At 53.0% G+C, this 13,694-nt stretch overlaps 5 protein-coding genes across 5 annotated transcripts; 3 read left to right on the top strand and 2 right to left on the bottom strand.

Annotated features, from left to right (window-relative positions):
• Positions 1 to 1,569: 1,569 nt before the first annotated feature.
• On the top strand, positions 1,570 to 4,037 carry Z517_00297 (calcium/proton exchanger; the record flags this gene model as incomplete). Its single annotated transcript, XM_013433263.1, has 2 exons — positions 1,570 to 2,379; positions 2,442 to 4,037. 2 exons carry the CDS (start codon positions 1,570 to 1,572, stop codon positions 4,035 to 4,037), a joined length of 2,406 nt encoding a protein of 801 aa, XP_013288717.1.
• Positions 4,038 to 5,251: 1,214 nt separating this feature from the next.
• Positions 5,252 to 7,212, top strand: Z517_00296 (uncharacterized protein; the record flags this gene model as incomplete). Its single annotated transcript, XM_013433262.1, has 5 exons — positions 5,252 to 5,391; positions 5,469 to 5,687; positions 5,759 to 5,871; positions 5,921 to 6,513; positions 6,571 to 7,212. The coding sequence occupies 5 exons, from the start codon at positions 5,252 to 5,254 to the stop codon at positions 7,210 to 7,212; spliced, it is 1,707 nt and encodes a 568-aa protein (XP_013288716.1).
• Positions 7,213 to 7,384: 172 nt separating this feature from the next.
• On the top strand, positions 7,385 to 7,919 carry Z517_00295 (uncharacterized protein; the record flags this gene model as incomplete). The annotated part of the gene is made up of 2 exons (XM_013433261.1): positions 7,385 to 7,453; positions 7,572 to 7,919. The coding sequence occupies 2 exons, from the start codon at positions 7,385 to 7,387 to the stop codon at positions 7,917 to 7,919; spliced, it is 417 nt and encodes a 138-aa protein (XP_013288715.1).
• Positions 7,920 to 8,834: 915 nt separating this feature from the next.
• Z517_00294 (uncharacterized protein) lies at positions 8,835 to 10,427 on the bottom strand (the record flags this gene model as incomplete). Its single annotated transcript, XM_013433260.1, has 5 exons — positions 8,835 to 9,282; positions 9,362 to 9,644; positions 9,695 to 10,074; positions 10,174 to 10,330; positions 10,388 to 10,427. 5 exons carry the CDS (start codon positions 10,425 to 10,427, stop codon positions 8,835 to 8,837), a joined length of 1,308 nt encoding a protein of 435 aa, XP_013288714.1.
• A 1,370-nt stretch (positions 10,428 to 11,797) lies between these two features.
• Positions 11,798 to 13,131, bottom strand: Z517_00293 (uncharacterized protein; the record flags this gene model as incomplete). The annotated part of the gene is made up of 4 exons (XM_013433259.1): positions 11,798 to 12,581; positions 12,642 to 12,768; positions 12,831 to 13,026; positions 13,090 to 13,131. 4 exons carry the CDS (start codon positions 13,129 to 13,131, stop codon positions 11,798 to 11,800), a joined length of 1,149 nt encoding a protein of 382 aa, XP_013288713.1.
• Between the last annotated feature and the right edge of the window lie 563 nt (positions 13,132 to 13,694).

Below are 13,694 nucleotides of genomic sequence, written 5' to 3'. Positions count from 1 at the left end.
TGGCATTCTTACACTTTCCCATCATGCATGTAACCCTCCCCCTGAGATGGCATGCCAATCTGGACCTTTACTGACATCGACACCTAACCAAAGTATGTATATGGAGACGCACCCGCTTCCACGCCCTAGCTTTGCTTACAGCACCATTCCCTCCAGTTTACCTTCCGCGGTCTCCACGTACGCGTGGGCGTTACATGATCCAGTTCGCCTTGAATGCTTGATCAAGGCAGGAAAATGACTGGAGCCAACTAGGATGAGCGAGGAGATCGAGCCGGGACAGATCATCTTGTTTCTTGCAGTCGTTGAGCTGGCTTGATGAGTTTGATCTAGGGTTTGGGATGACGAACAGAGCCCACAACAAGACCGGCTAGCCAGGGCGCCTTACGAAACTCATAGGTATTGTTGCGAGAGGATATTCTTCGGGTTGTACTGAAGAGGGCTCCCCGTAGTCATCGCTGGGGGCCTGCTTGGAATTCAGTACGAGCATATTGCATATGTCAACAAATTCCCAGCCATGTGAAAGAAAATGCGATGGATACCAAGCACTTCAAAAAGAGGCCAGTTCGGCAGGGCTGACGAGAAATCGGTGCTGCAAATCACTAGCGCGGCTATATAATATCAATAGGTACTAGGCATTTGTGGACCTTTGTTCTACCCAGGCTGCCAGTGGGTGCCAGGTACCCTCCAACACCGCTGATGTGAACACTGAACACTGCTCGTACACTTCTGGTGATAGCACTCCGAAATACCAATATGACCACGTTGGAGCGAATCGTTGGGGGACGTCCGTGCACGTTCGGCGTCAGACGGTGTTTGGCGCCAAGCTTTCTAGCCCGGTGATATCTCTCCAGAAGCGGATTAGCGGCCGCATTTTAAGATAATCCGATCCGGCTCCCACGCCTCCAGGCTGCGATCATTCACACTCACAATCATCATTGTGCAACCAATCCACTAAACCACGAAACGCCCATTATCAGACAATCAAGCAAACGGTATACCGCTGCCCAAGGTCTTACCTCAAGAAGGTACCTGCAAGACTCATTTTACAATCTTCCTCCACAATCACCGAACCCCGCACCTCTTATCGCTTCAAAAATCCAAGAACTTGGCATACCTCATCCACGAGTTGAACACGCATTGCGATATCTCCATTCCTGCAGCGCGAACATCCCGCAGCGAACAACGAAGCAAGGAAAAGGTGGGTGCGAGCACTGAAGCAGTAAATCGACCAACCGAAAGCCGAGGAGCCGACCCCGCCAGTTACACAGCCACTCCCCTTACCGTGTCTTAACTGGGTTTGCCTCCTGGGGCACTTCACTTGCCTTCTCCGCCGAGAACCAGGCCCCGTCACCACTTGGCCACTACTCATCCACGACATTCCTCCTACGCTTATCCCCCCCAACTATCCACGCCTGCTTACTGCTGCCTTTTAGGCTCAGGTTGTCCTCCCCGCCTCCCTGCGGCTTTCCCTCTCATACCTTTCCAACATCCATCCCCCTTTCGGTCTGCTTTGACAGCAAGTCTGTTACACTTCGTTCACTATTTCTTTCCACGCCCACTCATACGCCGATGGTCGACTCCGCCGACGAGCCTCCGCTGTCAAGTCGTCTAATCTCATGGGCTAAGAGCAAGACTCCTTCAGCGCTATCCTCCCCTACTCCCCAGCGAGATTTCCCCAATCCCCCAGACCAATCTACTTTCGCACGACACCGTCCAGACACCCGCCGACAAGATGCTGGGAGTAGCCCCTCTGCAGCTGGTCCTGCAACAACCACAGACCACTCCACTGATGGGCGAACGGATAGAGAGCAACAAAATACATCGATTGTGGACGAGAAAAGAGATGGAACGCAATCTGCCACCCTAGGAAATCCGCCTCCCAAGGACAAAGCGCCCTTGGTCAACCGTTTCTTCCGCGATGTCAAGCGCATCCTCTTCTCCAGCTGGGTCAATTGGCTCCTTGTCTTTGTCCCGGTTGGCATTATACTGGGGATCATTGTCGACTGGATGCACAGCGATGTTGTAAGCCCTAGCGCTGTATTCGCCATCAACGCAGTCGCCATTATTCCTCTAGCTTCCCTGCTGTCATACGCAACCGAGAGTGTTGCCATCAAGTTGGGCGATACCATTGGTGCTCTTCTGAATGTCACCTTTGGGAATGCCGTCGAGTTGATCATTTTCATCATTGCTCTAGTAGCAAAAGAAGTGCGCGTGGTCCAGGCCGCCGCTCTCGGTTCGATCTTGTCCAACCTGCTTTTGATCTTGGGCATGTGTTTCGTTGCTGGTGGTCTTCGATTTCGAGAACAACTCTACAATTCTACCGTGTCGCAGATGAGCGCGTGCTTGTTGTGTCTGAGCGTCATCAGCCTCCTCTTGCCGGTAAGTTTAAGAAGGAACAAAGACACAAGCTTTGGCACATATAATAACTAACCTGTTGGTAGACCGCTTTTCATGCCTCGTTTTCAAGCACTGCGAGAGCGGACCACGTGGTACTGAAGGTCTCGCGAGGCACCAGCGTGGTGCTCTTGTTGGTCTACTTACTGTACCTACTGTTCTCGTTGAAATCCCATTCTTTCATGTACCAGAGCACCCCTCAACATCTCATTGACGAGGAGTCGCATCCGGGAGTCCTTGCCGATATTCTCAACTCGTCCAGCTCTTCCAGTGACTCATCAAGCTCCAGTGATGGCGACTCGGACTCTAGTTCTAATTCCAACACGACCACTAAACGCATCAAACGAGCTCTTCGTCGCAAGCGGCGCAAGTCGACTTCGAGTACCAAGGAAAATGTGTCCGTTGTGACATTCACCAGAAGTTCTTCCATGCTGACTGGACCTGGCGGCTCGATGATCCAGGCTACCTCTCTCACTTCGGCCGAGCTAGAACCTGTTTTTAGCGGTGATGAGGCCGATGTGGACGGAGAAGGAAGGACTGCTCGTCATCACTCTCGTTCACATACCGTCCACGCTCGCGACTTTGAAGGCGCCACCCAGACCGATCAGACATCCGAAAAATCCAGGAGACGCCACCGCAGATCGAAGAAGTCCAAGCATGTCAAGAAGGACAAGGACAAGGGAAAGTCTAAAGAATCAGAAAAGGAAAAGGAAAAGGAACCCATCGTAGAGACGGCGACCCCAGAGATCTGTCTGTCGACCACGGACTCGATACAACCACATGTTGGATTTGCATCGGATATTCAGGAGATTCCCAATGACGGCAATGGAAAGCGATCGTTCAATATTCGCAACATCTCCGAAGCTGTCAAACCTGCCTTCACATCCGCCAATTTCCCCCATCACCAGGCTACCGGAAGACCCCTTGCAATTCCGATTCGTCCCACATCACAGCCACGATCTGCCAACCGGCCTGTCCGTCGCACTGCTTCGATGCCGGATATTCTTCGTCCTACAATTTCCAGCAATCGACTGGTGCCCACGGTATCTGCACCCGCCCAACACGATGCCACATCGTCGGAAGTTACAATCGAAGTCCAAACGGGTGATGTCGTGGAACCTCAGACGCATTTATCTCGTACCTCTGCCATTATCCTACTGCTAGGGACGACAGGACTAGTCGCATTATGTGCCGAGTTCTTGGTCGGCAGCATCGACTATTTGATCGCCAACAGCGGCGTCAGTCAGGCATTTATCGGGCTGATCATTCTCCCCATCGTCGGCAATGCCGCGGAGCACGTGACTGCTGTGACAGTCGCGGCCAAGAACAAAATGGACCTGGCAATCAATATTGCTCTGGGTAGCAGCATTCAGATTGCACTCTTTGTCACTCCCCTCATGGTCATCCTGGGATGGATTATCAAGACAGACATGAGTCTCTACTTCAGCCTTTTCGAAACAGTCAGTTTGTTTGCCAGTGCCTTTATCGTCAGCTTTCTGATGATCGATGGCCGGAGCAATTATCTGGAGGGGGCATTGCTGATTGCAGCATACGTTATCATTGCGGTTGCTGCTTTCTTCTATCCCACTTGTGATCTGAGTTCCGCGAGTGGTCCACTCGATGGCACCAATCCACAGTGCTAAGATGACGAAGTCAGCGGACTAGTCACCTTTTGGAGGCCAGTGGAGGGAAACCAGACGAGGTATGCGAATTTTCTTTACACTACATTCACTTAGACAGTTCGGGATGAAGGAAAGGACAAACAGGCGGGAAGGACAAGTTGGTCCACATTGAAGGGGGAGTTTTGGCTGCTGTTCGACACACTCTTTATTGGGAAACATGGACATGATCTACTTGCTTGCCTGCGTGCTCGCTACCGCTTCTGCGGGTTCTTGCACATGCCTGCAATTGACAGGAGAGATCAACACGACGTAGTCATATTTGAGCCCCTCATACAGAATATGACTTTGTATGGTTGAGGTCGTACAGACTGTACCTACATCTCCACCATGAGCTATTACTCTTCTATATTTGCTTCCTGGCCCTTCTCTGGGGTCTGTGATTGTCGTATGATTTTCAGTTGCTCTCGTGCCCTCTGACCTGAACATGCGCCCAACGCCATTGAGGAAATCTGATAGTGTCTTCCGTCCACTCTGTCCACTTTGTCACTCGCATTCTGTCCTCTAAGTACAACATGCCAAAAAAGTCAACTACTTCGGATATGTTTACTACTTTGGCTGACCCTAGTATTGGCACCACAGACACCGGTGTAGCCAGGACGTGGGATGGAGTTCCACAGACCGCAATTCTTCACCTTTCCAGCATGGTTGGTCTCACCCTTATGCTCTTTTGGCATTTTGTGGTCTCGGCGGTCGAGGAAACACGGAGCAGGTTGGGGAGGCCGAGAAATGCTTATCATGACATCGTCTTGGTCCTTATCTTCATCTTGCTCTGTGACTGGCAGCTACTGATCCCCTGTAACTCTTCTAACCACTTGGCTTCAAGGGCGCTACTAACGTCCTGCAGCTACCCTGGACTGGTGTCTCCTCAGCAGTTCTATCGACTCGTGTCGCGCGAAACTCCGAGACTCAGGTCTCCCTCCTCGTTCGTGGAAGATGGCACCATACGACGTCAGTTTAGTTGATCAAAGATGGCGTGGGCAGGAAGGCGAAAGAGCTGGCTTCTGACCCTGGTTGAGCACAGTCTGCCCCGCCACGCGATCGATTGCATAAAGGGATCAAATACCTCCATATCGCTATGCCCCAGTCTCGCACCCCGGTAGCCTTTTCTCTGTCTCTGAAAAGGCAGAGTTTCAAGTTGCAGGAAGCCTCTAATTTTTGTCACCAGCCGAATCGCCATGGCTTCTATGCACTCACAAACCAAGAGTCAGAGCCACAATGCGATGGACCTCGCCCCTTCTCCCAGTCGTCGCGGATCCCTGGTCGTGGATACCACGCTCGCAAGCGAGGAAGATGCCGCGGTATTAGCAAAGATGGGGTTTGTCACATCTTCTTCATCGCTTCCATCGCAATCGGGCTCGGTTATAGCTAAGAGAATAACTCTTATTGAAATAGATACAAACAAGAACTCCGCCGCAACTTCAGCATGCTCGAAGTCTTTGGGATTGCCTTTGCTATCATGGGGTTGCTTCCTTCCATCGCGAGTACGCTCTCCTATTCAATTCCAGCCGGTCCCGTGGGCTTGGTTTGGGGTTGGTTCCTCGCTTCGGGTTGTATCTTTGTTGTCGGCCTAGCCATGAGTGATCTCGCAAGCTCAATGCCGACAAGTGGCGGGTAAGTCATCCCATATATGCTGCCTAATTGGTTTTAGGGGCGCCTCCTGTTCACCACTGACATATCGGTAGACTTTACTACTGGACTCATTATTATGCATCGCCAAAATGGAGAAACCCATTGAGCTTCCTTGTTGGTTACAGCAACACGCTTGGGCTTGTAGGCGGCCTTTGCTCGATTGACTGTCAGTGTGCACACACCTCATTGCCCCCTCGCGACTAACTCGGGAACAGATGGGTTCTCGTTGATGTTTCTCTCCGTTATCGTCATTGCTCGCGACGGTAACTGGTCACCAAGTAATGGCACTATCTACGGAGTCTTCATCGCCACTGTCGCCTGTCACGCTGCCATCGCTTCTACCTTGGCTCGTATCATGGGTAGACTGCAGACCGTGTTTGTTGTCATGAATTTCGTGTTGATATTCGCCACCATCATTGCCTTGCCGATTGGTGCAAACAAACGCAACAGCGCCTCCTACATTTTTACACATGTCGAGAACTTGACCGAGTGGCCCACGGGCTGGACATTTATGCTCTCCTGGCTCAGTCCTATCTGGACCATTGGTGGGTTCGACTCGGCGGTTCACATTAGCGAAGAGGCCACGAATGCTACCAAGGCCGCACCGCTAGGGATCCTATTCTCCATCGGGTCATGCTGGCTGTTTGGCTGGATCTGCTGCATAGTGATCGCGGCGTGCATGTCTCAAGATCTGGACAGTATCTTGGGCTCGCCGTTTGGACAGCCGATGGCTCAGATCTACTATGATGCCCTCGGCAAAAATGGGGCTTTGGGTTTTATGGCTCTGTTGATGATTGTCCAATTCTTGGTGAGCATCTCCACAGATCTCACGACTGATGGAATCTGTCTAAGCTAACACACTCAGATGGGTGTCTCCATCCTGGTCGCCGCTTCCCGACAAGCGTGGGCATTCTCTCGTGACGGAGCATTGCCTTTCTCCAGCTTCTTCAGACATATTTCCAAGAAATTCGGCTATATCCCTGTCCGCACGACACTTGGTTGTGCCACACTTGCAGCTGTCCTCGGTCTTCTCTGCTTGATTGCCCCAGCGGCCGCCGCAGCTTTGTTCTCCCTCGCCGTTGCGGGCAACAATCTCGCATGGGGAACCCCGATCCTTTGCCGTGTGGTTTGGGGCCAAAAGAAGTTTAGCCCAGGTCCTATATACACTGGCAGGGCCTCGACCCCCTTGGCGTGCGCTGCCGTCACTTTCTTGGTTTTTGGTATCCTTCTGGGGATGTTCCCTGTGGGCGGCCCCAATCCGAACGCTGACAGCATGAACTACACCTGCGTGATCAACTCTGCAGTCTGGGGAGGTGCTCTTCTGTATTACTATATTGATGCTCGCAAATGGTTCCGCGGACCACAAATCACCCTCGACCTGAGCCAGCTTACCGAGGAACAGGAAGCGGCCTTGAGGGAAGAGGGCCTCAAAGTGGAGGGGGCAAGCGGGCAAGCTGTGGTCGGTGGAGAGGACTCAGTCGATTCTGCCGACACGAAGGGCATTTGAGAAAGCAGATTCGACAGACGACACTTGGGCGCAGAAAGTCGATGGTAATGTCGCTGCCAAAGTTAGCCAGTACCTTCATAAAGTCACTTGGTCAATCCCGAGTACTGAGGCCAAGCCATGAATTAGGTGGATGTAGAAGCCCAGTAACATCAACGCAGATCTCGATAGAAATATGAAGGAACCCTGCATCCGAGGCAGCGTTTTCTCTTGGGCTGTTTGTTGGTGCATGAACAAAGTGCGGGTAAGCGTGAGGAATGGTCACGTGTCATGGTCACGTGTCAAATTCTGCCGCACCCCCTTTACCGCCTAGCCTTGCCCTTAAACTTCTCTGTTTCTCCGAGGCCTAACGAGGTAGACAGAATCTTGCGAGGTGGGATTCGCCAAGGCCGCCGCAGTCTCTGCCAGAGACGCCGACCCCAGCGACCCCGGCAGCCCCGTTGTCGCAACCGGAGCGGAGACCGTCCACGACATCGTCGGAGGAGGTATTGGCCCTCGAAGAGGCCCTTGCGGCGGCCCAGACACCGCCAGAGCCAGAGCAAGCCGACGAGGCTTTACAAGGGGGTCCGCCAATGGCACAGAACCCCCCTTCTCCTCCATCGCCACCACAGACGCCTGGGCCCCAGCCACAGGCCTCTTCACCTTGTCCCTCTCGTCCTCTCCCTCAACAGCCGCAGCAACAGCAGCAGCAGCAGCAGCAGCAGCTGTAAGTGGAACAACTTGGTTGATTAGGGAAGGAAATCTATCTAACGCACCTGCGGATTTGTTGTGCGACGCGGTGGAAATGATTCGGCAAACCTTTCCGATCAGGGTTAGGGCAACAGCAGCAGGAGACTTCTCCTGCCCAGCCCGCCTCCCTGCTCGCAAGCACAACAGGCTGCAAGCCCTCCCGTGCCCGCTCCGGCTCAGGCAGCGCCACCAAGCAGGGTAGTCGAACGAACCGCCAAGAATGGTAGAAAAGGGTGCAAAGGCAAGGCCAGGGGTGGAGAGGGTGCGACGGCCGCTAAGCTGCGAGAGAAGCACGCACCACCGCCACCACCGCCAAGCAGAGTCACGACCAGAATCATGGCGAGAATGGAGGCCATGAATAGATCATCTGGACGAGAAGTCGAACGAGGGCGGCGGCGGCTGCGAATAAGTCAACGGGCGAAAGAGAGATGACAGATGACAGACACGAGAGAGATGCACAGCAACAGATGAAGGATACGGGGTCCCAGGGAGCGGGAGTGGGACTGAGATGGAGAGTGAGAGTGGACGTGAAACTGACATGAGGATTTAGATTGGCTTGAATGGATGGATGGATCGATGACGTCCAGGCTGAACCTGGACGAAGGAGCGGCAGAAGAACAGGGCTGGGAACCTCTTTGATATCAAACAGCGAGAGATACGAAAACTATACAGAGGAGAAAGGACACCAGTGGCTTTCTGGTTTCGATCCCTTCTTTTTCTTCTTGTGAAGCTCTCCGCAATCTCCTGGGACTGTATATCGTACACAACGCTGGATATAGTTGACAAAGAAAGTCAGTTGTACATTTTCCACCTCTTTATATCCCCATTCACCGCGCTCCTGCATGTATTTCCTTTGAACCGGGTAGACAGAGCCTTCATACCTTATTCGGGGCCACTCAAGCCCACGCATCGTTGCTACGAACACGCGGCTTCTTCATACCAGGGCCAGCCGCGGGGACGAATACGTCGGTTTTGTCCTCCACCCGCACCTCGTACTCGTGCTTGACGCGGATTTCGTGTTCATTGACAATCAGCTCGTTCTCGGAACCCTGTCTGCTCGGCCCCCGCGCCGTCTCGCTGCCCGCCTCGTCCGTCTCTTGCATGTGTATGAACCCTTTGCTGTCTTGTCGGATGTGCGACCGCGTGTGAGACCGCGTGTTGGTGAGTTCCATAGTGTGGCCCGCCCCGGAGAGCTTGGAGCGCAGTCCGCTGCCACTGCGTCCGTCGCCGCCGCTACGGCTGAGGCTGTAGTCTTGGTCGGTGCCGCGTTGGTCGACGAAGGTGCGGATAAACAGGCGGAGGATCGGCGCTGTCGTGGCGATCGGGATGCAGTAGTTCTCGATCCTGAAAATTTTGCCCGTCAGTATGTATATTCTGTGCGTTGGATTCGTGGTGAGGTGGGCTTGAGTGTGTCTGTGCTTACTTGACCCAGAGAATGAATGGGACAATGTTCCAGGTAAAGTCCAGTCGGCTTCCCAGAGCGGAGAGAAGGTATGTCTTGACGATCGATGCCACACCCGACAACAACAGTGGACCGCAGATCAATAGTGTCTGCCACAGTCTCTGAGTCCGGATTCCGCGATCTAGTCTCTTGAATCGGGCGAGGAACGAGTTCTCTCGGCTGCTCTGAGCGCCACGGAACATGAACTGCCACAACTCAAAACCGGCCAGATAGGTCAGGGTGAAATCGATGATGCAGTTGAATGCTGCGCAGTCGTCAGATTTGGTGTCAACTACGAAACAAGCACCAACGTACCGCCTTGGACGTATCCCACGGTCGCTTGAACCGACGGTGCCTGACACACGACGGAGCCATCTTCTGGCAAGGGATCCCACATGTAGTGGAAATACGATGCTCGGTCGACAAGTCGGTATGGGTTCGGCCCGCATTGCAGGAAGATTTGCAGGATGGTGAAGAGGTTTGCGACGATCTGTACCACGAAGCAGATGATGACGATGACCCGAAGACTCCGTCGGTTCTGTGCGAAGCAGGTATACAGAAAGAGGATGACGCCCGTCCGTGACCACATGGACGCCGCGACGGCCAGAGGTTGAGAGACAAAGTCCCATTTCATGGCTTGGTTCTTTTGGATCGGCGTGAGGTAGAAGAAATGCCTTCCCAATCCCCGTTGCCAGCTACATCACAGGTGTGGTGGTCAGTATAGCAATCTCTAAACAAGGTCGGTGACTTGCCTCTTCCATATCATCGCCATGTGTCCGACGTCAAATGCGTACCCGAGCGCAAAGAAAAAGTCCTCGAGACCCCATACGCGCTGTGGCTTGGAGACGTTGGGAAGCAGCCATGAGATCCAAGACTTGACGGCATATCGGAAAAGGAGCACGAAGAATACGAAGCCAGTCAGTACCCAGCATCCAACGAAGATGCTTGTCCCTGATAGAATGTCAGTTTTCCCTCTCTAGCTCGGGGCGTTCGACCTCTAACACATACCTCTGTTCACATCTGGTCCATCTGGTCTTGGGACTTCCATGGTGTTGCTCGTTCAAAGCTTGTTCAATGAGCAAGAACTTTGCAGTGGAGAGAGGTATTCCTCGCTTTATCTCAACGAGTACGAAGGTACCTCGTACTTTGTGCTCGAGCCCAGTCTAGTGGAGTCTCGTCTTTCCCTTGCAGAGCGTGACAGGTACCTGCCTGCGAGTAGCTCGGGCAGCAGAGGGACGGACGGATGGACAAGTCCCGGTTACATGTTCCTTGCACATTGGCCGAGACTTCGCGACACAGGCTTGACAAAGCACCCTACGATTGGGCGAAGCATTGCCTCCTCCTACAGACCACAATGCCCTTGGAGCTTGTCACCTCTCCAGTGGGAGAGGCACGGAGCCTCAAACACGCGAGGGCAACGGGGTCGATCCTTGATCCTTGATCCTGCGCACTCGTGGCACTCACTTGCGTGATAGGGCTAGCTACTTACACTGGAGGAAACACGCCTCGGCATAACAATGTCTCTTCGGCCAGCCCCTTTGCCCATATTAGCGTCCTCGAAAAGGTGAAATCATTGACGAATGGGGACCCGGACGGTCGTGGAGACAGATTCTTGGACAAGCAGGAGGACGAGGACTTTGTGCTCACCACTAGAGTCTTGCCTCCGTCGTCGGCTGGTTGAGCAATAGTCGAAGGGGCTAGATAAGAAGGCCAAGCACATTATTCCTACGAGTGTACATGGACTATCAGTGCAAGCACTCTTCGCACGACGGGACAACGCTACCTGCTTAGTATTTCAACGTTGCCCAATATTTCCCGCATCGTGGGCAACAAGGATTTACATGACTGACTCTACATCCAGGTACTCGTGCCAGATATGACTGAATAGTATGACAGGGACACTACCTTACATTACTCTTACGAGTAGGTAGACCTACTCACGCTACTGTACCGTCTGGCCAGTGCTGACCAAGTTTTTGACCTTGCCGAATTGACATCAAACTCGCTAAACACGACGAGACGTCGTTAGTATTTCGCGGCTGATATTCTTGATCCCTTGCAAGGGGTGCTCCACGGCCCGCAAAATCCGTCGGCCGTCGATCTTGCCACTGCGTGCCACTAGCCAGGACGGGTTCGCTAAGGAGACGAGGTCTGAGCGTTGAGGCTACTCCGTAGTTAGATCCTACGAGTAGGTGGGTACCCCGGTCTAATATCAACCCTGTGGATAACACTTCCCCATCGGCAAGCTACTAGGTACTCAGACGCATTGTCGTCACACACCATCACATTCACGCGGAAATCATTGATCACCGCCTCAGGAAAACTGCTCAGCCACCCAATCCAAGAGAGCGTCACAGCCAGAAAAAACGATGCTTATGCTCGGGTACTATCACCCCAGATATCAAGGCTGCTACTCTGTTACGTTGTCACTTCAGACGATCCCAGCTTTCTCATCTCAACAAGACCCTCCCCGGCGACAGGATATGTCTCGAAAGTGACTTCTAGGCCCGCCAGAGCCGCCATCTGCTTCCACTCACGACTGCTCCTGATCCGCCCCGCGTACAGTTGAATCATGGTGGCGTGCATCTTTCCATACGTGGCATTTTTTGCAAACTCGTGGATCAACATGCGCGAGTATGGCGCCATGGCATCTGACACCTTCTTCATCAGGCGCAATGCCTCGAGGTCTGACAGATTGTGGTAGATGTGCGTCAAGCTATACACCAGGGCGCCTTTGACGGGCTGGGCAGATTCGTCCTTGAAGTCCCAGTGTTGAATCGTCAGCTCGTCCGCGTGAGTCTGGTCTGGGTTGAATTCCTGGAGAACGAGATTCTCCTTCTTCAGATGCGGGTACGCTGCCTTGACTTCCAGCAGCATCTCTCCGCGTCCGCCTCCGATGTCGACCATGGCGATGCTGTTGGCCTCGCTTCTGAGTATAGAGCCCAGATCGTACCCAAACGACTGCACGCGGAAGGGCATGGTGCCAAAGCGCCCAAACTTGCCCTCCATAAAGGCCGAGAAACTCGGCATGCGTCCCTGCATGTTCATGATCGAGTATGTGTGCTCGTTGACGAATCTCTCCTCGCCAATCAGTTTATACCCGTACTGCGTGGGTGTCTTGTTCTCCTGGAACGGGTACTCGAAATTGGTGTCTCGAAGTTGTCGCATCAAGAAAGCTGCCGCCCACAGTGGCTCTGTGGTGCTTTTTTTTTTCAGGTTTTAGTCCTTCGATGAGGGGGAAAGGGGGGTCCGTTTCACTTACAAGTGTAACATGCCGTGGAGAGACGATGGCACAATGGCCATGTGTGCGGTAATGGGGTTTACCTGGTATGTTGTGTCGTCGGCGAGGTCGACCAGGCCCAGGCCAGCCATGGCGAACATCGTGTCCTCTACAGGCATCAGTTACACTCTTTGCTTTGCTCGAGGCTATCCAGACCCGTCAATCGCAAACCTGGGATCTTTGTCAGCGAGTGTTCGCCTTTGCAGGCCGATATCGTACATAGCGGGGAAGAGCGTTTGTCTTCATCGCTCCTTTCAGCATCGGATGCTTTGGTCAATTCCTCGGCCGTTGCAATGGGCCCAATCCGATTGAGCAAGGGGAAGAAATTGAAGTGGATTGCTACTGGGACGAACCCAAGGGCCGCGATCTGTGCTCATGGGTGTTATTCTGGTTCTGGCCCAGCAATGTCGTATGGTATCGGTGCTCTTACTGAAGTCACTGTCGATGCGAGAATCGCCCCTGGATTGCTCATTTTCCCCCCCTTTGCACTTTGTCGGGAGAGTGTCAATCTGATGGCCAAGCTCAGATACAGTGAACCACAACTGTAATGTACCAAGTGATCGTAAATGTCCTCGATGTACTCAGTAACTAGTTGTGGAATACCTAGTCGATCTAGCCGACGAGAATAGGACTGACAAGCATCACTCTTCCCAAAACAGATAATGCAATGTTTCGTACGGGAACCGTGATGGGGATTGGAATTTGTGTGATTCAACATGATGGTTCATCAATCCCCTGGTCCTTTTGTGCGTGATAAGTAGCCTCTTAAATTGATTGATGGTTGGTTTGATGTTTGGTTATGGATTCCCCGCCCGCCGCCGGGGAAGAGGAGGTGGCGCATGTTCCGCCGCTACGAAGAGGGACAGGGTCGGTTGATGCCGGGAGATCCACCATCTACCTGAGTATTGAGTAATTGGCCGAGTACCTATACGAGTAGCGATAGCCCAACTAGTTGATTCAGGTGGGTGATGGTGGGCGGTGGGATGATCCTTGTTCGCTTATTCCTTGGGGTCCGGAGCTTGTCCGACTTCAACT

This window comes from Fonsecaea pedrosoi, assembly GCF_000835455.1.
Source record: "Fonsecaea pedrosoi CBS 271.37 unplaced genomic scaffold supercont1.1, whole genome shotgun sequence".
Classification (NCBI taxonomy): domain Eukaryota; kingdom Fungi; phylum Ascomycota; class Eurotiomycetes; order Chaetothyriales; family Herpotrichiellaceae; genus Fonsecaea; species Fonsecaea pedrosoi.
Note: the sequence above shows the minus strand (reverse complement) of the source record. Positions and strands in the feature narration are given on the sequence as shown.